Here is a 22,542-nt window from a genome sequence, read left to right on the forward strand (position 1 = left end):
CTGCATAGAATTAAGAATAGTCCAGAAACTGCATACGAGCATTAAACAGAAGGCGACTTAACTACTCATGACTGAGTAGTTTTACATTTTGACCCATTAGTTTCTTTGTAGACGTCGTTCAGTACGCAACTCCTGATTTGAATTCAACAATGCCGTGTTGTGTCCTTTTAAAGTGTAGAAATACAGCTAGGATCTTAAAGAAACAGGATGGGATCACATTTTATGTGTAATTAAAAAATGAATTGTAAGTAGCCAATACATTACTTAAAAATTGAATTATTTTTCTAACTGTCAGATTGTCGAAAAAAACTAAATGAACATTTCGCTAGTGTTGCCAGGGTAATAATTTTTTTTACCCTACTTTGCTCATCCAATGAGAGAACTAATGAAAATTGGACCTCAGATTAAAAAACTTTGTTGTGGACATTTGACCGACATTATCTTTAAAACATCAAATATTATTTAACATGATATAAAAATATCTGTTTTATGTAAAATAAAATTTGTTTTAAATTTTAAGTTTAAAGTTCATTAATTCAATTACCCTTTACTTATCTACTCTGTTATGTCAATCAATATTTCCACGTGCACAATACAATTTTAGAGAAATTAACAGAGTGCTTTTTTTTTACCTTACATTTGTGTTATTATTATATTTTTTTCCATCGTGAAACATTACGCAGCGAAATCAAGAATGCGCGCGGCGAAAGAAGAGCATAGTGGGGGGATTTTTGGACACAGTCCGATGTATTCAAATATGATTTTACGCTCCTTCTGGACTATTCTTAATTCTATGATGCGTTGCCTAAATTTATTATATTTTCAAGGCTGACCAGGAGCAAATTTAGTTCTTGAAAGTTATTGTGCATCACAAATTTCAACAGTTGGAAAAATATGGATGCTCAAACAAAGGCAGAATGGTGAAGTTACAGTAAAGTGGCCGCTTAAACCAGCAAATGGGGGGTCATAAGTCCTGTAGTTCCCTAGATTTTCATATTCCCTTTTATAAAACGTTCTTCATCTCTGTTGTAATATGTTAATCTTGATAACTACCTAGCTCCAGTCATTGTCTACAAACATTTGGACAAACTTAATGTCCAAATTGTATATTGTTTACTAATCCATAACGTTAATTGTGTGCAATTAAAACAATGGAATTTAAATACCAAAAATACATTGTAAATACAATCACCTTTGTATGTATTTTAAAATTATATTAATTTCTCACCGCTGGGGGGCTGAGCAGGGCCAAAGGAGCCCTGCGTGGGGGTGCTTCCGGGGGCGTGACTAACACACAGGTACAGGGCAGACAGAAGGGGCACAGCCAAAGGGGGCCACCACTCGGCCTGTACGGCCCCCATTACTAGGAGACAAACTCGCTGACTCAAATCACCGAAAGTAAGACCCCTGTTCAGAGAGACTAATATTATTATTTTTAAAATTTATTTTTAATATTATTTTTAACATTATTTTCAATATTATTTTTATTATTAAATTAAATATTATTTTACAACAAGATTTGATAGGTTATAGAGCTATTTCAAAATAGTTACACTCCCAAAACAGTTGCACAAAAACAAATTGAAATGTTTTTTTTTTTTTAAGTAAAAGGAAGCAGAATCGTTGATCTGCTGACTCGCCGGTATTTAATTTATCACAAAGTGAATTGTGTTTTAATCAATAAAACTTTATGAACATTTTGTTAATTAAATAAATAATTTAGAGGAATGTTTGCTGTGTTTTATTTTGCTGTCGAGTTTCATTTCAGGTTGGAACATACAACTACCAGATCAACAAATTTTAAAAATTTGATTGAAAATCTAAAAAAAAAAATATTTAGGGATATTTATTGATCGGTAATGAGACTTAGTTTAAAAATATTGCCAAAAAACATATTTATGCAAATGGAATAATTATTGTACCTATCTGGGTTTCCGGGCAGTTCTTTAATGGGAAGATTTTGAAAGTGATGAGGAACTACCAAAAGTGAGAGAAGAATAGAGATTGAAGCTCTTCTAAGTTCCTTCTTGTCAACATTTCCTGAGTTCAACTTTAATTCTTTTTCAGGTAACACCTTTTCTAATGCTTCTAGAAAATCAGGGATCAAAATGTATACTCCATCTAGATCCAATCTGCAAAAAAACATACAACTAAAATATCTTTGCTTAGCTAAAATAATAAGGAACACGAAGGCTTAAGTTATAAAATGTGTAAAAATATTCCTGGAATTTCTAGCTATAAAATACAAACAAATTAAATGCATGGAATTTACTTTTGATATAATATTGACCATTTTTGATAAGAAAACACATAAATCAGAAAAAAGGTGGTTGCGCTACATTTTACTACTAAGGTTGGTAAGTAATAATTTTAATATACCTCCTGAACTCTGATCAAAATGTAGCAACTGTGCATGTGTGTTGATAAGCAACACACATGCCACACACTTATAAGCTGCCGCATTAGTAAATTTTAGACCCTTGCACTGGGCAATTGTTTATTAGCTTAAGTTATACAAATGTATTGTGTCATGGGGCACGATTATTTAAGTTACAAGAACCAATTTAAATCATCATCAAAGCAAGCCTGCCTGCGAGAAGAATTTGGACAATAAGGTGGAGGACTCCAGTATAAGGTGAGCGTTTGTCATTTTGTATTGGAGTTCAAAGCATTGTTAATAATGTGTAAATTTTTTTCTTTATAGGCATTCAAATGAACATTTAAAAATAAATAAGTAAAGATAGGTAGTTGTATAATATGAGGAATATCTACCTGAAGATGTCCGAAGCATTTAATAGTACACTAGGTACAATGGCTGGGTCCTGCAATCCCCTTTGCACAGAAATATAAAATCTTGCATAATAGGCTGCAAGAACTGTTTCGCGCGATTGTTTTGAACAGAATACCCGACATAGAGCACCCAAAGCTTCAGCTCGACCTAAAAATTCAAACAGAAGTTGAAAAATTTCCAGCAGTACAAAAAAAAATATATACTTTTGCTTGATTTATTATTCATTCATTTATATTGATTGATTTATACCTTATTGCTTATGTATTTATTTGTTATTTATTATTTATTTATTTTATTTTATTTATTTATTTAATTTTACAATACGCCCAAGGGGCATTTACAAAAAATATACAGTTAAGTACAAACATAGTGCGTAAAAATTTAAAAGATAAACAATACATTTAGAAACAATAAGAAGCATACTGCCATGCAAAATAAAAAGTGAAACTTTACATAGTAAAAAGAAAAAATAATTTTATATGGATATAATAAAAGTAATTGAATTAAAAAGCAAATTGTAAGTAACTTGTAAAGAATTCAAACAAAAAAATAAATACATTTTCATATATTTATAAGTGTAAAAATAAATATACAGGTAACTACAAACAAAGAAAGTAATAATTTTATAAATACACAACGCATTAAAAGAAATAAAAAAAGATTTTATATACATGTAGAAACAATAAAAAGCAAACTGCAATGCAAAATAAAAAGCGAAACTTTGCATAAAAAAAAAAAGATTAAAAATATGAATATAAGAACAATGTTAAAATTAAAAAACAAATTGTAAATAACTTGTTAAGAATTCTAAATATATATATACACACATATATACACATACATATATACGTATAAAAAAAATGTTATTAACAAATTAATCTTAAAAACAAGTAATGAAAATTAGTTAACAGTAAGTATATGTGTGAAAATAATATAATATACGGTACACAAAAATATTTGATAAATTAATATCAGAAAGAGATAAGATAATAATAAAACACATCAAAAACAGAGAAAGAATTGTATGAAAAAGAAAGTTTTATTACGACATTAATAATTTGCTTCAAACAGTGCATTTAAGAACGTTTTAAAATTAATAATTGTCGTATTAAAAATGTCTATTTCACAAGTAAATTTGTTGGCTAAGGAATGTAAACGCGGAATCGGAGAGTGTCGTGCATAGTTAGTACCCACGTATGTACTCATAGTTGCAAACAACTCCGTACTTCTAGTGACTCGATTAGGTATTTTGAAGTTAATGAGATTCAGGAGTTCACAACAATCGAGCTCCGAATTTAAAATTTTAAATAAAAAAAGGAGGTCATTTATTTTTCTACGATCTTCTAATAAAATTAAATTTAAAGTGTCTAATAAATACGTGTAATTTATGTTATCTAAGGGAATATTTAATTTAAAATTTACAAATCTCAAATACTTTTTTTGAATTCTCTCTATGTTCTTAATGTGTAATTTATACAGAGGAGACCACACAATGGAATTATATTCTAACTGACTGCGAACTAGTGCTACATACAAAATATTTATTACTTTAAGTGAATTAAAATCTTTGACAGTGCGAAGCAGGAAACCTAATGTTTTCATGCTTTTGTTCGTTATGTTGTTAATATGATTAACGAAATCTAATTTTACATCAAACACTATACCCAGGTCTCTAATTTCGCTCACTCTTTCGAGCAATATATCATTTATAGTGTATTCATACATAATAGGGTTTTTTTTACGACAGAAAGTAATTGATTTGCACTTACTTACATTCAAAAACAAATTATTTTGTATGCACCAACTATTTAGTTTATTTAAGTTTAACTGAAGTGTTTTACAATCATTAACGTTTGATATTTCCTTATATATTTTTATGTCGTCTGCAAACAAGACAACTTCTACATCCTCAAAAATGGAAACAAAGTCATTTATGAAAAGTAAAAACAGTACTGGTCCCAAGTGACTTCCCTGTGGTAAGCCGCTAGAAGCGTAAACCGGTTGTGATTTTGTAGAATTAACTTTAACATGTAATTTTCTATTAAGTAAATAACATGAAAACCACTCCAACAATTTACCTTCTATCCCCAACGCTTGTAATTTCCTTAAAAGAAGTTTATGAGACACCTTATCGAATGCCTTCGAAAAATCAGTGTATATGCTGTCAACTTGTTTTTTTCTAGTAAATGCCTCTACAATATAATTTTGGTACAGAAGTAGATTCGTGGCGGTAGATCTACCCTTCACAAAACCGTGCTGATTGTGTTCTATCAAATCTAGTAATTTTGGATAAATTTTATCCAATACTAATGACTCAAAAAGTTTTGATATTGTAGATTGAATACAGATAGGACGATAATTTTTTATATTAGTATTATCACCTGTTTTAAAGATTGGGACAACAAAACTATTATTATTTAAATATTATTTAAAACTTCAAGTACAAAAAATAAGTACTTTGGCGGACTTAATGCTAAAAGCAATATCTTTCAGCCAACCAAAAATCAGACTGATCAAAAGAAGAGATGGTCAAAAATTTGTACCAAAAATGAAAATATATATTTAGAGTACATACATGAAAAAAAAAACCCTAATTAATTAAAAATAATAGCAGCTTTTTTAATGGGGAGATAAAGCTTGCACAAACTTTAAATAAGTACATTATGTTATACATATTAAAGGATGAGGAATCAGATAATGAGTTTGGAAGGAGAGAGAAAGAGGAACCAAGATAAGAAAAGGGATAAAATATATATTTTAAAAAAAACAATTAAATACAGCGAGCTCAGGATTTTTTTTCACATTGTAAACAGTGATCAGTAATAAAAATAATGTGACCTCACTGAGGTTATCCGTGCCGAGGACACTTAACAATATACTGTTTTTATATAGTACTGTTTCAGGCGTTTCTTGAAGATGGCTAGAGAAGGTGCATTTTTTATATGAAGGGGTAGCTTATTCCAAAGTCTAGCACCTTGAACGGAAAAGGAATAGCTAAAAAATTATGTGCTATGACGAGGAATGGAAAGTGTTCTCTCCTGAGAAGAGGGAAGCAAAAGACCATGATTAGAAAGGTAAATGAAATTCTCAGCACGATATCATGGAGCGCAAGGGTTGTGAAGAATATTATAAAGTGACAGAGATTGAAAGTTAATGCGCTAATAAAAACGAAGCCACTTGAGTTCGGAGCGAAAGAGAGATACATGGTCATACTTTTTGATATTGAAAACAAAACAGATGCTTTGATTCTGCAAACGATCCAGACGATCTATGAGTTCTGTATTGGCGTCAAGATAGCAAATATTAGCATAGCACAGAAAAGACAATAGAATAGATTTTGACAGATTTTGTAATTTGGTTTCTTTTCAAAATATAATTTTATTCGATAATGTGTACATTTTGAATAAAGTAAGCAATTCATTAGTAAAAGGTGGATAAAAATAGAGGTATTATTACTTTTTGATATAATTAATAATTGATTAATTTCAATACAAGAAAATAATAAAAGAAAAATACTCAGAAAGTGGTATTCTCAAATAAACAAACACAGAACAGATAGATCTTGAGAAAAGAATATGGAAATCCGGGCAACCTGTAGTTTATTTACAATTACCTGGTTGATAATTTTGAACATGATGACCCAATGGCATATCTGGCAATGAAGGGGGAGGTGTTCCTTCAGTTCTCTCTGTAAGTAAACAAATTGTAGGGTTAGATCACACTCTTGGGATGTCTCTACTAGTCTTAACAACGGTCACTTTGAAAGGCATCAGGTTCTGACATTTTTGATGTCCACTGTTGACTGTTGGTTCGCACTTCACACATGAACTACAGGACGTGGACCTGACCTATGAGGATGCACAGGAGTCATCTGCCGACAAAGATGCCTGGAATGAATTTATGGACTACTGTACAGAATGCACAAAATTTGTTTTGTACCTTTCTTACGGTCATTGGTCTTCGGATTTTGTCTTTATTGACCCAGGGAGTCCTTCTTTATTCTAGGCCTTTCTCTTATTACAAATATCTCCTTTTAATTTTGTTCCTTGCATTATGTTTCTTGTATATATTTTTTTATTTTATTTATATTCTATGGTTGTATAGTTGTTATGAAATGGAGATCTTTCTTATGAGTTTTGAGTGACAATCGTGTATCAATGAAAACCAAAAGAAAAATATACAAACCGGAGAAAGACCAGCAATGATTTACAGTTCTGAATACTGGACTTAATAATGCGCATGAACAAAAAATTCTACAGATGTGAGATGAATGCGCAGGTGGTCGGGAGGTGTGACAAGGCTGGATAAAGTAAGGAAATTTAGGGGCAGTTTCGGGGTGGCTCCAGTTGCAGAGAAGATGAGGGAATGTAGAGCGAGATTGTATGGCCATTTAGCAAAGCATGAGGAAAATGAGATGCATACGGTCCAAAAAACTTAATGAGGATCGAAGTAGAAGTCAACCCAGTGCCACACGGTGGAGCACTATAAAAAGAGAGATGAAAGATGCCCAGTTGGATGAAACGATGGATGGTAGGGGATTGTGGAGAGGTAGGACAAGGAGAGATGACTCCAAATGACTGATGAATTGGAAAAGGGAGAGGAAGAAGAAGAAGGAATTCTATAGTTATTGTTATTTGTATAAACAGTGAAACCTCTATCTGTCGTTTTTAAAGGGACCTATTGAAATAATCTATGAATGAAAATATCAGAGATATTGAGGGGATTTGAGGGATGGGGATATCATGTTGGCATCTGTTCATATCATACCATCTCACCTAACATTCATCTGCATAATTTGTATTCTTAAAGAATAAATTGATTAACTTTATACACTACGCAGCTGACAGAGAATCAGCCAGGATTCTAACAGCCGCGGGTAGATAGCGGGCTTTTAGGTCCCCTCAATGTGGACTCTACATGCTTCACCTAGAGAGAGGACATAGATTAAGTGAAATAATAAATAATGTAAAAGAATATCTTACGTTGAGAAGATGCTTGGTTAAATGTGCCGATGAGCGCTGCTTCAAATAACCAATCCCCAAATAAATGGAGAATAGAATTAACTCTCGGGCGCTCTGGAGCGAGGGGTGGTCTCTCCACCGTGTCTAAAAATACGAAAGATTTATTAAATTTTGGCGTCTGATTTTTTTTTACATACTCAGAATATTTGTAAATAGCTCTAGTGTAATTTTCAACTGAAGAAGCAACATATAGCTTTCATTTGTCAGTGGTTATATTCCTGTCAAAAATAATTTATGTCTATGTTTGAACATCCATTGAATTCTTCCATCCGCTGATTTTATGAAGGATGAATCCTTGATGTGGGCAAATCAACTAGTGCACGGTCTACAAAAAGAAACCCATTATTTATTTAATATTACATCATCATTCTCTTTCAGCACCTCATGGTACATAGGTCACTGCATTAGTACTCCAAGCGCAGGGTATCTTGATCATTTTTGCCACATGAAGATAGAATGATCAGTCTTAAGCTTCAGGTGCCAGTTCCAGGAATAAGAAATATCCTAGTGTAAAAGGAAATTTTAAAATAAATATTACATCTCAATCATGTTGGAAATCAAATCCGAGTAAGCAAAATGTGCCGACCATTAGACCACAAGGGAGAAAATTTTATGTATTTAATATTTACAATATCATTTCATAAAGTGAACGCCGAATCAGTAAATGGAAAAAAATCTCACATATCAATAACTATTTAAAGTGAGCAAATGGAAGATTTATGTTAAGTGGCACAGAATTCAGTCTAGGGACCTGAAAAAATATTAAAAGAAGCGCATAATTACTTACTAATTACAGGAACAGGGTTCGGAGGAGTTGTAGGAGCAACACTCACAGGACGACTACTTGTTAATCCGATAAGTGATGCTCGTGGCAGACCTATATTTTCCACAAAAATAATATTAGTTTGTCGGAGAATAAAAGATTATGATTTGAATACAGTTTGACATACGTTTTGAAAGAATCAAAGCATTTGTAGAATATTTGTGAATATTCATAGTTTTTATTCATCACACCTCATGAATACATTTAGCTGAATGTGCATTTGTTACCAAAAAGGTAAATGCTGTTTTTTTTTACTGTTATCAGATATACAAACTATATTGAAGAGTTCCAGAGAATCAGTTAGAAGACAGGCTTTATCAAAATGTGTAACTGATCGCTGGTTGCATCTCATTCAGTTCAACCTCTAAATTCCTAAATGTGAAGAATTATATTTTGTGAAAAACTAGTCATATTTTAATGCTTTATGTACGAAACAAAGATTGGGATGGGATTATTAATTCATGTTTTACTCTTAAAGGAATGCTAAGAAATCCTTCGGCAAATGGTGCTGTAATGTCGTGTTACATTAACCAAAAGACGAAATAATTTGATATACAGGCATTAAAAACCGAAAATTTAACATACACATATTTATATATACAGTTTAATAAACTATTTTCCATAGTTTATAAAAATAACAACATAATTTAGGCCTGCAATAGCAAAATACGACATCATTATTTTAAAATATAAGAGAGATATATCAAGTCCTGTATTCTATGTAGATTCATGCAACATCATAGCCACACAAGAGTTAATATGTAATTATAAAATTATTGATGAACACAAAACTATGATTCTAAGCATATTTCTTAAATAAAATGTAAAATACCATTAATCTAATCTATAAATAATCATTGATTGATTTGGTATTTATTTTGTAGAACTCCATATTTAAACTTATAATATATCAAAAACTGATTTGAGTCTACTGAACACTTTATTTTATTTTTACAAATATAAAAACAAAAATTTCGTGACAGTTGTTTCGTCTTGTTAGGGCATTTTCAAACGAATGTGAAGATTAGATGGATTGAACGTCCTTATATAGTTATATAATTCAAGGTACTTAAGTAAAAAATAAAAATAATCTTATGAAATATAACAGTTCTAGTATAGTATATAGTTATAGTATATGTATGTAGTTATAGTTAATAGGATTATTTTTATTTTTTACTTAAGTACCTTCAGTTATATAACTATATAAGGACATTCAATCCATCTAATCTACACATTCGTTTGAAAATGCCCTAACAAGGCGAAACAATTGTCACGTGATTTTTGTTTTTATATTTGTAAAAATGAAATAAAGTGTTCAGTAGACTCAAATTAGTGTTTGATTTCTTATATTATAGGTTTTAAAAAATAATCCACCAAAAAAGAATAGCATTTTTTATTAAGAGGTAATTAATTATTTATTGGAGATTGTATTTAAAAATATTAAATTGACGAATTTCAACTATGCTTACAAAAAAGTACAAATTGAAAAAATAATTATTATAAAGCTGTGCAAATAAAAGCTAACTGTGCAAAATTAGATAGAAGAAACATGCATAGAACATGTTATATTAATTTCTCAATTTACAAAAATATGTAATATGTATTAAGTACCTATTTTTACAAAAATAAAATTTTAAAAAACACAACACAGAATGATAATATAAACAATTAAAACTCACAATAAGTTATAAAATAACAATACAGAACAACCAACAGTTTTCAGGAGCACATACTGTAAATATTTATTTGATAAAACATTCAGGGAGAAAATTAGAAACCACGAAAACATGAAAATCAAAATAATTGCACACCATAAATAATTAAAAATTAAAACAATAAAACAAAACGTAATATCTGTACCCCAGAAGGTTAAAACACGGGAGTCCACTTTTTACCGTTTAATAAGGTATTTTATAAAACACCGAAGTTCACATTCGTAATATAAATGATTTTTTAAGTTGAAATAAAAATCTGAAGTTAATATAAGGTTAAGTTTTAATGCAAAAAACATCAGTAGTCCCAGATACACTATTTTAATTATGTACTATTATTATAAAAATATTCATCATTTTACATTGAAAGTTCTTCATAAATTGAAATTATCTCATTCAGTTCAAAAGTTAGGATGTTTTGGAAATCGCACAATCACAAAACCTTGTTTCTTAAACATTTAGATCAATGTGACTCCCGTGGTTTATCCTTTAAGGTACAGATATCATATTACCATAAAAGTTAATCCAGAAACATTTTTGAATAAAAATACTGATCAGAAAATATTAGTTAAACATTGATCTTAAATATTCAGTATTCATTAAATAAATTTGTTAATGATAAATCAAGTGCGAAATAGCAAGAAAAATACTGTTTTAGGTTAAATTTATTTTCAAAATTGAATAATGTCAAGTAAACAAGGGCACTTTCACGTCAAGTTCAGTTAAGAAAGTTATGGAATGGACAACTTTCTTACCCGAAATGATGAAAAGTTTTGGTATACTTAATTTAGAACTGGTTATTTGAGATCACAGGCTGCATTTATTCAAACTTATTGAATATAATATAAACAATACATAACATTGTATTTTGGTGTGGATGCTTAAAGTATGTGATGTGAATAATGATCCATAGTACAAAAAATACACAAGTTAAATCCTATTATATTGGCAATGTCGGATCTACCAAATAATATGAATCTGAAATTGCTATATTTAAAAAAATAAATAAATATTAGTGTTCTTATAATTTACCTTAATATTTAAATTTTGGTGGCCATTAAATAACTCGCTATTAGGAATGGAAATCAAGTTGGGGTAGAAAAGGGGTTTGAACCACGGACCTCTGATTCGTGAGTCTGCAACACTAGCCACGGGACCACAAACCGATTCATTCAATTTGCGTAAAGCGGTTTTAAATCACACAAGAAAAAACCGATCCATATGGCCATGGTTGCATTTGTTGAAAATGCCTCCCAATACGCCTGGCTAGTCAGGGACAAGATTAATTGTGAATAGAAATTTTTTAAATATTATAAAATGCAACATAACCATGTGTGTATTTACTATTTTTATACAGTCTTTCCAAATATTTACAAAAAATCTTAAATAATTAAAAAATAACGGTGGTAACGGTATTTTTTTTTTCCGTGCGATGTCGGATAATTTTTATTAAATAGGTTTTAAATATGCACAATCTGAATATCTTAGTCCGCATCTAGACGGATGAAGAATACAGTTCTGTGTGTGAAATAGAATCCTGGACGAGCATTTTCATCTCGATGGCTACTCTCAGGTAAAAATTAGAGATGAAGCAGATATCTGGTAACTATCCGGTATTTGGCCTATCCAGCCTAATTTGACTATCCGGCCGGATACCGAATATACACCAAAATGCGAAAATTTTATAAAATCAAAGTTAATAATTTGATTTATTGATATTGACCATGTTAAGGAAAAAGTAAGTAACCCTCATTATTTAAAAAATTGACTGCCTATCCGTTTCATCACTAGTAAAAATCCTTCATTCAACACATACTCGGTACTGAAGTGGAAGGGAAAAAATCTTCTCAACCTGCCCATTCTGATAAAACCATAGCAGCCAAACCTCACTTCCTGACACTCAATTTAAATCAGCAAATGATACCACCACACCCTGCACATTGATTGTTATTTCATTACAATTGTAAAAATCCGGTCTAAATATTTAGCATATTTTTAACGTTATTCCTGATTTGTAAAAAGACCCTGTTGACACAGCCGTGATATTGATTTTGACATGTGTATGTTTTGTACCATCATTGAAGCAATAAAAATAAAAACATGTATGAAGTTAGGTACAATCATCACATTTTCTTCTTACGATTAGTCTGATGTCCCGCACTGGTGACACTGAAGCTCTTGGCGAGGCGGCGGTGTGGCGGGGGCGTGGCCCCCCCAGGCGCCGCCCCCGCCCCCGGGGCATCGCGCCCCCCGCCCTCGTATAGCTCCACCCACCAACCCGGCTGGGCGACGCCTGATGTGAATGTTTTGCAAACACAACCCAAAGCGTCACACGGTGTCGACATTGTAAACTTACCCTATTATTGTCGCAATCTTCAATTTACACTAATGGGCGACGATAGGCAATGAGTTGCGGATGAATTTGTTTTTTTAATTATGGCATGATTATGTGGCAAATAAATATTGTTTAGGCTGCGCACTTGATTCATTCTTGTTTCAAAAGAAACTCAAATTATCTTGAAAAGAATCCCAGTTCAATATCACCCTTGTTTGCAAGCATGTCTTGAAATTGACAAATTGATAAAATCAAAAACGTATGTACATGCTGATAAGATAATTATTTGAATTGATTTAGGTATGCTATTTATTTTTAAGCTAAGTATAGATATTTGAACATCATGTAACACCAAAGCAGATGGCAAGCAATTTCATAGTAAGTATTAAAAAAGTTGTTTTTTTTTTTTTTTTAAAACAACCATTTGAATTAAAGTAAGTATAATTGTTTTGAAACTTTAGAGACATATTCTTAAAATGATTGTTAGTGACCGACCAATGTTTCGGTTTTAACCAAAAATTGGCCAAAACTTCAGTTCAGCCGAAATCTTCGGTCGGGATTTGTCAGATTACATTTGTTTGTACTCGGATGCATCTTATGGCTTGTGACTCTTAAGTTATCGTGAGTTTTAAGATCTTTCGTTTTAATATTTTTGTAACTCCTTTATAGTTAATAAGTTAAAGTTCCTATAGCACACATTGAAGATCTGTTAAATATAAGTTATATGTATAACATAACAATTAACCAAAAAGTGCTAAATATGAACAAATTTACCGATTACATTTATGCCTTTTATTTCATTGTGTATTTTATTTAACACTTATTTTAATGAACTCGTAAGGTTTAACAATAAAAACGCCTAATTTTGGGCATTTTGAAGAGATATTTAACTTATTTAAATACGTTTCGGTTTCGGCCGAAACTAGAGCAGTAGCCAAAATTCGGTTTCGGTTTTGGCTGAAAATCTTGTTTCTGTCGGTCACTAATAATTGTACATTACATAAGAATAGCATTGGGACAGGCATTTTTTTTACATAAATAAGCTGTTTTATTAAACATTCGTAAAAAGTCTTCAAAAGTATGTTTAGGCGATTTGTGAGGCGCCATCATGAAATAGAAGCATAGTAATGAATGAAACAGATATCTGATAAATACCAATGTATATTGAAGATTGGCAGTTTTTGTATTCTATATAGTTAATAGAGGTGATCAGATACGACAAATCAAATTATAATCGTAACCATAATGAGTATTTTTTAGGTTACGATTGCAAAGTTAGATATATTGAGATACATTTTCAGATTAGTTCCACAGTATTTTTCCTATAAATCAACCCAGGTTATGTAACAATATAAATAGTGTTAGATACATGAAAATCTCTGAATGATTCCAAAGCATTGAAATGAACTAACTGCCATTTTAAAGGTGAAGTAAATTCATTGCTGTAATTAGTATAATAAAAATATAAAAAAATCCTGGCTTTTTATGCTTAACAGTTTGGTAAAATAAATAGGCAAAAAGCTTAGAGATAGTTCAAAGTTTGATCATTTTGTCAGTTGGTTCACTTCACATGGAATGGGCTCATTATTAATACACTTAAGTTCATATTACAGGGGTCAGAAAATGATAATAGATCTTGTGCAAGATTTGACCCAATGAATATTGTGTCCAGTAATATACCAGTTGGGTCAAATTCAGAAAAATTAGAACTCATCCTATTGTTCAACAAATATTTTAACCAAGATCTGCGAGCCATAAAAAATGTGCGCGTAAACCTCACGCCTATGATACTGTTGACTTCCAAGTTCAAAGCGTACTTGTTGGTGCTAGTGTCACATTTTTCATTCGTGGTCTTACTTGTTTCACTGCACTTTATTACTTCACATTTGACTTTTTTTTCTGGAAATACTGATTTTCAAAAAGGTTCACGATTTATGTTATTTAAGTAACACGGTGTTGACTGTTGTTAGCAGAAGAATGTATTGTTAGTTGTCAGTAGTTGAGTCGTTACAAAATGGCTCGTTTTGTCACCTGCGAAACTATCTGTTATCTATCATGGCACCATTAAAATCTACGTACTGAGCATACTTATGCACACTTTTCAATCCCAGAAACTGGTTTGTGTAAAATTGGATGTTTGATGGATGTATCGCATTATTACTGTCCCAGTACCTAATTATAATAATATCCAAATCTTGAATAAGTATATTTATTTTCAGGATACATTACATTTGAAAACTATGTAGCACCAAAGCTAGTGGTAAGTGGACTTATAATATTAATACTCTTGAAAAATAAATATGTGCAGTCTAATCAAAATATTTTTTTAAAAATACAACGATAAAAAATTCTCTCCATTTTCTGATAAAATTTCGCACTGACAAGTTATGTAAATCCTAGACTCCGATCATAATTAATGTAATAGTCACAAAAAATGGCAGATATCATTGTTTTAAGCCTGAACTGAACAAGTCAGATTATTAAATCCGCAACAAACTTGTATATATTATGTGAAAATAATACATGTGTATGTGAATTTATAATTTTACCAGCTTGTTAAATTGCAATAATAAAAAAAATTCAACAGACCAACACCCTCCCACATTTTAAAAAGTACAATAAATAATAGGAAATACGGTTTGTTTTATTTATAAAATATGTACATTAGAGTCCATGGGGTATTATCTTCTATTGTGAAGAAGTACAGTAAAATAAATAAACCCGACCTAAGATTTTTTAACATATTAAATAAGTGATTTAAGCAGCCAAAACCACATTTATTTGGTCCAAACCTGAAGATTTTAGCGAAAACAAGATTAAAAAAAGAAAAACAACCATTATTTTAATAACCCAGTCCTACAGAAGAAAAAAAACATAACTTTGAATTACCAATTTCGTTAGTATGTATATTTACATTTTTGAAATTTGAAATGGTGTTCAAATCATTAAAAATGATGGCCTGTGTTAAATCAATAGATAGTCTATCATGATGTTATAATCTTTATTGGTGATTCAAAGTTTTTCTCAGTCATTTCACTAAAACCTATGTACATTCTAGTCATTGCTTTATAGAATTGGGTTTTCAATATAGATATGTACATTTATGTATGTATTATTATGATCAACATTTGTGTATAAGTAAAATGGAGTTATAAAATGGGGTCATTTTCCAACAAGGGTGGTAATTTTCTTTCCTAACAATTCTCACAGAAAATCTAAACAAGCTTATGTCTCTTACAGATCTGACTGAATAAATATTAAAAAACCACAATTAAAAGGAATATATAAAGGAATATATAAGTACAGTAAAACCGCCTTTTTACATATTTCAAGGGAGCAAGAAAAAAAACGTCAAAATAAGGAAAACGCAAGTGAGGAAATGAAAAATGTATGAAAATAATAGGAATTACATCAAAATAAAATTGATTTGCTAAACTATAGTGTAAATATATCCACAGAAAAAATGTAAAAACGGCGATAAATGGAAATTGTCAATATTTATTTTTACCTAATTTCAATGATTTTTTATATTTTTTCAAACAATATTAAGTAATCTGTTTTTTCATTTCATTTGAAAGCAGCATGTTAAAATTATTTTATGTGTAAATAAAAAAAAAACGAAAATAGAATTTCGAATTAGCATAAAATAACATACAATAATTTTTCCACTATAAATGTTGGGAAATTTTATTTATATGGTATCATTTTTTTTTCTATGGCATAACTAAAAACAACTGTTATATAGATCGCGGCAAAATTGTTTCCAGTTTTATGATAACTTTTTAAACCAAATTTTTTATAACTTTAAATATTTCTATTGTTATGTTATAAACATCGCAATGTAATGATATTAAATCTTTATTGTTTCTAAACATTTGTCAACTGCGTATACAAGTCAATATGACGTTTTTGTTCAAATGAAAACTAAGCTAACCCTAAAGGAAGACACTTAAACAAAAAGGTCAATTACACTGCACCTGCCTTGAATTTAGGTTAAGACAATAATTTATCATTTATTAGTTGTTTACCTGTTTTTATTCTTAATTCGCGTGGCATACGCGGTGGTGCGCGGGCCGCGGCATCATTATTACGACATAATTTTGGCTTTTTTGACACATCAAATGAATTCCGAAAAGTTTTAGGCGTAAAACCAGGGTGATGAAAAATGTAAAAAACGTTAATTGGGGGGAATATTTGTATGACAATGTTTCGGTGTAAAAAGCGGGAAAATGTAAAATTGAGGAATGTAAAAACGAGGTTTTACTGTGAATACATAATGTGGATTACTCTCAAGAATAATGTTTGAATGATCTTTGAAAATTTAATTGATCATTGACAATTCAGTTCAAAATTTTTAGCTAACTCATATAGATTTTGCTTATTTAATTTGATTTAGCAATGATCAAAAGGAATGCACCCAGTATATTTCTCGATATGAAAAAACTTACCGAGAAAGGCATCGACTTGGGCCGCTAAGCCTTTCATTGCTTTTAAAAAGATTATTGGCAACACAAGTAAGCACGGGTGCTGACTGGGGTCACTACCAGTGCCTTGTGTGATGGCAAACTGAAAACAAATCAAAATATTTAATTTCTAAATCATTTGCACCTCCAATGGAAATTGAAATATTATACCATTTTTAGAAAAACTACGCATTAAGGGAATATGCGGTCGTAAAGCTATTTGGTTAATAATTTTTTATTTAAAATTTTAAAATTTGTTTATTTTTCTTTACAAAATTTTCATTACAAAAATACAATTATTTGAATACAGTTTCTCCATCACTCTCTCGCAGATGCCTTCCTGAATACTGTGCGAAAAAAGAGTCAGACTGATTATACCTAACGAAAATCGAAAAAACCGAGGTCTCGCATTACCGTTTTCCGCACCCTAAAACTGAACGGATTTAAAAAAAAAAAAGAGTATCAGAAAGATGCTACTGTGCCGGCACATTTTGTTTTTGTAAAAAATAATTATAATGTTTGTATACCGTATGTACGAAGATGACAGATAAAACTAGTCGCTTTTAACAGTTTTTGGATGGTCCTAGCTTTTATGAAAGACAATTAATCAACAAAAAAAAACAAACAATAGGACACCTTATGGTGATATCTTTACTGTCGTCATACGCAAAAAGGCAGTTATTTGCAAGTCATATTTTGAGATATGACGCTTTTAAATATTTATTAACTTGCCATAATCCAGGGGGAATATATGGAAATATATTTGCATGAAGGAAAGTCAGACAACGTATCCTCTTAAGTGATTAAATTTCATAGATTTTCACGGCTGCTCAGATACACAATGATATTTTCTGGGTTATTATGGCGTGTGCTGTTCACACTTTATTCCGACATTTCGGATTAGAGTTGAAATATCTTGAGATGAAAAATGATTTTTTCCTTTCCTATTGGGTAAATTTAAATGGAACCAAGATTCAACTGTGTAGTCAACTTAGTTTGTTGTTTTTACCTGGAGAAACTGCGGAGTTTGACTTATTACTTGTGGTCGACTCAAATCTACAGGATTCCCGATAGTATGTAACATTCTATACCAACTTTGGGATATGTTTTCATAAGTCATATCAGCTGGAACAAGGTTACAATCTTCTTCACCTGTAAAAATGGAACAATTAACAGCGTTTAGTTAAGTTAATTTATTAGTAAATGTTTTTAAAATATCGATTTTATATTGCAAGATGTGTAATCCTTATTCTATTTTTGACTATGGTATGTAATTGCTTGGACTATGAAAATATATTATCATCTATTCAATTCTGAAGTATCCTTAATGCCAATTTTCCAAAATGATTTTTTGTACAGAATATGATTCTCTGTAAAATTCCATTCCTCTATGTATAATCTAAAATGCCAAAGATGCAATACTTTTCAATAATTTCCGTTTATCTTAAACAAGAAGCATTTAAGGTCATTCATCTGAATTATCCTAATCCTTTAGGATACTATTGAAAGGCAAATATACTTTGAATTCTTCACAGGATTTTCTGGTTTTTAACAATTTCACAATTAATATGTGTTTAATTTAAATTAAGCTATATTTTTAAAAAAATATTGTATTGTAATCCGAAGTGTCGGATCAAATTTAGTATTGTATAATATAAAAATTTTGTAAAACATTTCAGCTCAACACAGGTTTTTACCTAAAGAGCAGAAATATATACAACCCAATGTAGCTCAATTTCTGTATTTGAAAATAAATAAATAAAAATAAAGTTGATGGTTTGAAGTAAATCTTATTTGACTAATACACTGAGACACCTTTGTCGCTGACTGTTTTTTGACACAATGTCTCCTACTATATAATTACTTCTATTTCACGTAGGTTTTAGCTGTCTTTTCACCATTAATGTATTGAACTGACGGCTTTAGCTGTCATTTACTAAATGAGAGATATGACTTTAATAGCCGGCATTATGGCGGAACAAGTTAAATTGAGTCTTGGGTGAATTATTACCAAATGTTTTTTTTTTACTAAATTAAATATTTAAGTACAATAGGTTATACATAGAGAATTCAGCCATTAGTAATTGGCGGCCTTACTTATGTTTAAAGCGGGGAACATGGGTCCGTACATATTTTGGAGAAGTCTTGCAGTAAGGCATAGTGTCACTCTTGTCCATTGTTCAGTTAAAGCCATACGGTGACGCCATTTCATGGCTGATTCTCGCAGGGTTTTCCACAATGGCGGGCTTGGAAAACATCTATAAAGCAAATACAAATGTTTATTACTATGAATACAAATTCCCACAATAATGGTTTAAAAAGGAGTAAACATGATTTTAAAATATTAATTTGAAGTATATACATAATGTGGATTACTCATGAGAATAACATTTGAATTTATTTTGAAAATTAAATTGATCATTGACAATTCAGTTCAAATTTTTAAGCTTACTCAGACAAATTTTGCTTATTTAATTTGATATAGCAATGATCAAAAGCAAAAATATATATATACAAAAAAAAAGTCATTTTAAGTCCACCACTTTCATGGGACACCTGTCTGATTTTTGGGGTAGCCGGTCAGCGAGAGAGCAATGTACTAAAACATAATAGTTTTAAAAAACTGTTTTTTTTTGTTTTAAAAAGACACATTGATTTTGGTTAAGATGACTAAGGAAACATTTTTACTAAGTTACCTGTGGCATGCAATTATCCACACCTCAAACAGTACAGACAGAACTCTCTCACAGAGCTGATCAGCGACATCATCCTTTACAGCAGGTGGAGCTAGTAAAGTATCATTGATGGCCAGTAGGAATGCCAATGACGAGCACCAAGTTTCCCGGGATAGTTCGGCTTTTGCACAAACTTGTTGTACACTGCGTAATACTCGATGACATAAAACTGCCTGTTTATTTATTGTATCAGAACCTGAAAAAAAAAAGTAAAAACATGATGCAGATATTTGTGAAAAATAAAAAGATGACTTAGGTTATTATATTTTTACAGACTAAAAAAATAAATCATTCTATCATAAATGAAACAAAGATATACAATAAGACATTTTTGTGATGCTTTTCACATTCAAATGTGACTTTTTAGTATAAAATACAATCAAAGAGTGCATCTACATATAAACAAAAGCATTAAAAAACTGTTAACATAACTTTATTTTATTTGAAATATTGCTAAGCTTATTTCCCTTCCAGAAATTAAGCGTGAGAGAAGATTATTTTAAATAATATAATTTTATCAAAACTTTAGAATCAAATCAAAATTTTTAGTAAATTTAAAAACATTTTTATAAAATCTTACCCAGTTCTTCCTGATATATAAATGGCAAGACTTGAAAGAAACACATACGAAAATAAGAAAAATCATTTTCATTAGTTTTTAACGGAGAATACAGCAGATTACTTGAGAAAATGTGTGCATAGGTCACTATTACTTCTATTTAAAAAAAAAAATGTCAGATTGAAGTGTAAAGTTTAAAACAGGTGCATATTTTAAATTTGATTACATTGTACTAAACTAGCTAAAATCTGGTATTATGACACAATTTAATAGTTGCAGTTTTGCAGTTTAGTGTATGTATTCTGTTTACAATTATTGTAAATTATTTTATTTTTTTTAATTAAAAAAAATACATTATTTGTTGTTCCTTTGTGGGTTGTTCCAAGTGAATCAGATGCACATTTTCATCAATTGACCATATAACGCCTACCAAAAAACCCTTGCGTGAACTTCAGAAACGAGGAGATGAATATAAAGTTACAAAAAAGAGATGCATAAAGAATTTAATCAAATGAAGAATGGAAAATATAAAAGAAAAAAAAATTGGGAAACATAATGAGTCTGAATGTAATAACTTGTAATATAGTAACTGAAATTATTTTTGTAAATATTGATTATTATGTAAGTTATAATTAGTATTTTAAGTTTTTTTTACAAGTATCTAAATAAATACATTACATTACATTTTGGTGGCGTAAATGGAACCACCTAAAGAGTGTATATAATTGGGGACAAAAGAATTCCACATCTGCTACAAAGTGGAGCATGTGGTCATCACCAGATGCATCTAGGAGACCCTATTGCCAGCCAGCACTTTCGCCTCCACTAAATACAGAAGAAAAACTGACTTTGACGGTCTTCCAGGATGGTGGGAGCTCGTAGGTGTGAGGAAAAGGCAACTTAGGTTAAGACTCTCTTAAGGAATTCGCAGTGTGTGCCAAGCCAGATCCACTGCCGCACCTTAAAGACGTTCATTATAGGAGGCTGTTGTGTCTGTTCTCGGACTTTAATACTCTCTAAACTGGTGTTTTGAGTTTTGGTAAGATGGCAGTATTCGCAGCCATGGATTACTGGCATTATACAAGAGTTGAATAGTAGTCATTTAGTTTTGACTGAGTAAAGTTTTTTCTTTTTTTTTTAGAAAAATAAATATTTGCATTCTTATGATTTACCCAAATATTAAATTTTGAGGGCCATTTTCAACGAGTTCAGATCGGTTCAGTGCCAAAAAAATCTATTAGATAAATCTCATCCGCATAAATAAAGGTTTCAGCTATTTAACGTCCCAAACATCAACAGATGAAATAATTGAAGGAATATAGATGTTCAAATATGGGCAGAATGGTGAAGGTTACACAGTATTTAAAGTGGCCGCTTAAACCAGCCAATGACAGGTCATAAGCCTTGTAGATGCCTAGACTTCTATATTACCTACTCTAAAATGTTCTCCATCTATTAATGATTGGGAAAAGATGGGTTCAACCAAATCTGGTTTATAAAACGCAGGGTAAGGAACCCATTTCAATGGGTTAGTCCATTTATACCTTTTTTGGGTTATATCCCTTATGCGCTGACCCGCCTCATCCTTTAATAAATTAACTTTTTTAGAAAGATAGCTTACCTTCTCCAGGTCTTGGAACAAACAGATTGTGAAGGTGTTGAATAATCTTCCTGGCATATCTCTCTGGCTCCTTCATCACGGGATCCGGAATTACGGGAGGAATGTGAGGAATAGGTCCCGAGTTGGGAGGTATCAAGGCAGATAGCCAGTCACAGTAGACAGTCACACAGTTGCGAAGGATATCTTGTTCCGTCAGTGGTAGAGATAGACCATGTCGAATTACCTCCATTACCCATTCCACCTAAAATTATTAAAATCAAATAAAAATAAGCAGCTATTGGTACACCTATATCTTTCTCTTGCTATTTGCAGAGTTATTCCTGGAAAAATAGTTTAAGTGGTTTTTAAATTGGTTGACTTTTGAATGCTTTCCTTTATGATTTCAAATCTTGTGTTAAATAACTACTTGTGTTATAAACTGATAATTCCATTAATCATAACCCTTTTTTGAGAACACCGCATGAAAACAATCAATACACCCA

General features: G+C 30.9%; 1 protein-coding gene across 3 annotated transcripts in view; it reads right to left on the reverse strand.

The window, feature by feature from the left end:
• Positions 1 to 22,542, reverse strand: part of LOC148280700 (ral GTPase-activating protein subunit beta) — a 47,600-nt gene that overhangs the window by 22,288 nt on the left and 2,770 nt on the right. For 2 of the 3 annotated variants that reach the window (XM_088227977.1, XM_088227976.1), the window contains exons 3-14: positions 22,061 to 22,301; positions 19,842 to 20,076; positions 19,243 to 19,403; positions 18,155 to 18,297; positions 17,131 to 17,248; positions 12,488 to 12,640; positions 8,600 to 8,689; positions 7,774 to 7,896; positions 6,405 to 6,479; positions 2,773 to 2,938; positions 1,923 to 2,132; positions 1,229 to 1,407 (exon numbers count right to left, since the gene is read on the reverse strand). In XM_088227977.1, the coding sequence (XP_088084103.1) occupies positions 1,229 to 1,407; positions 1,923 to 2,132; positions 2,773 to 2,938; positions 6,405 to 6,479; positions 7,774 to 7,896; positions 8,600 to 8,689; positions 12,488 to 12,640; positions 17,131 to 17,248; positions 18,155 to 18,297; positions 19,243 to 19,403; positions 19,842 to 20,076; positions 22,061 to 22,301 (1,894 nt within the window). The remainder of the gene's footprint in view (positions 1 to 1,228; positions 1,408 to 1,922; positions 2,133 to 2,772; positions 2,939 to 6,404; positions 6,480 to 7,773; positions 7,897 to 8,599; positions 8,690 to 12,487; positions 12,641 to 17,130; positions 17,249 to 18,154; positions 18,298 to 19,242; positions 19,404 to 19,841; positions 20,077 to 22,060; positions 22,302 to 22,542) is intronic. The other variant, XM_088227978.1, reaches the window with a different exon arrangement.

Source organism: Micrasema longulum, unplaced genomic scaffold, assembly GCF_059751315.1.
Source record: "Micrasema longulum isolate JH-2025_06_02 unplaced genomic scaffold, ASM5975131v1 h1tg000549l, whole genome shotgun sequence".
NCBI lineage: Eukaryota > Metazoa > Arthropoda > Insecta > Trichoptera > Brachycentridae > Micrasema > Micrasema longulum.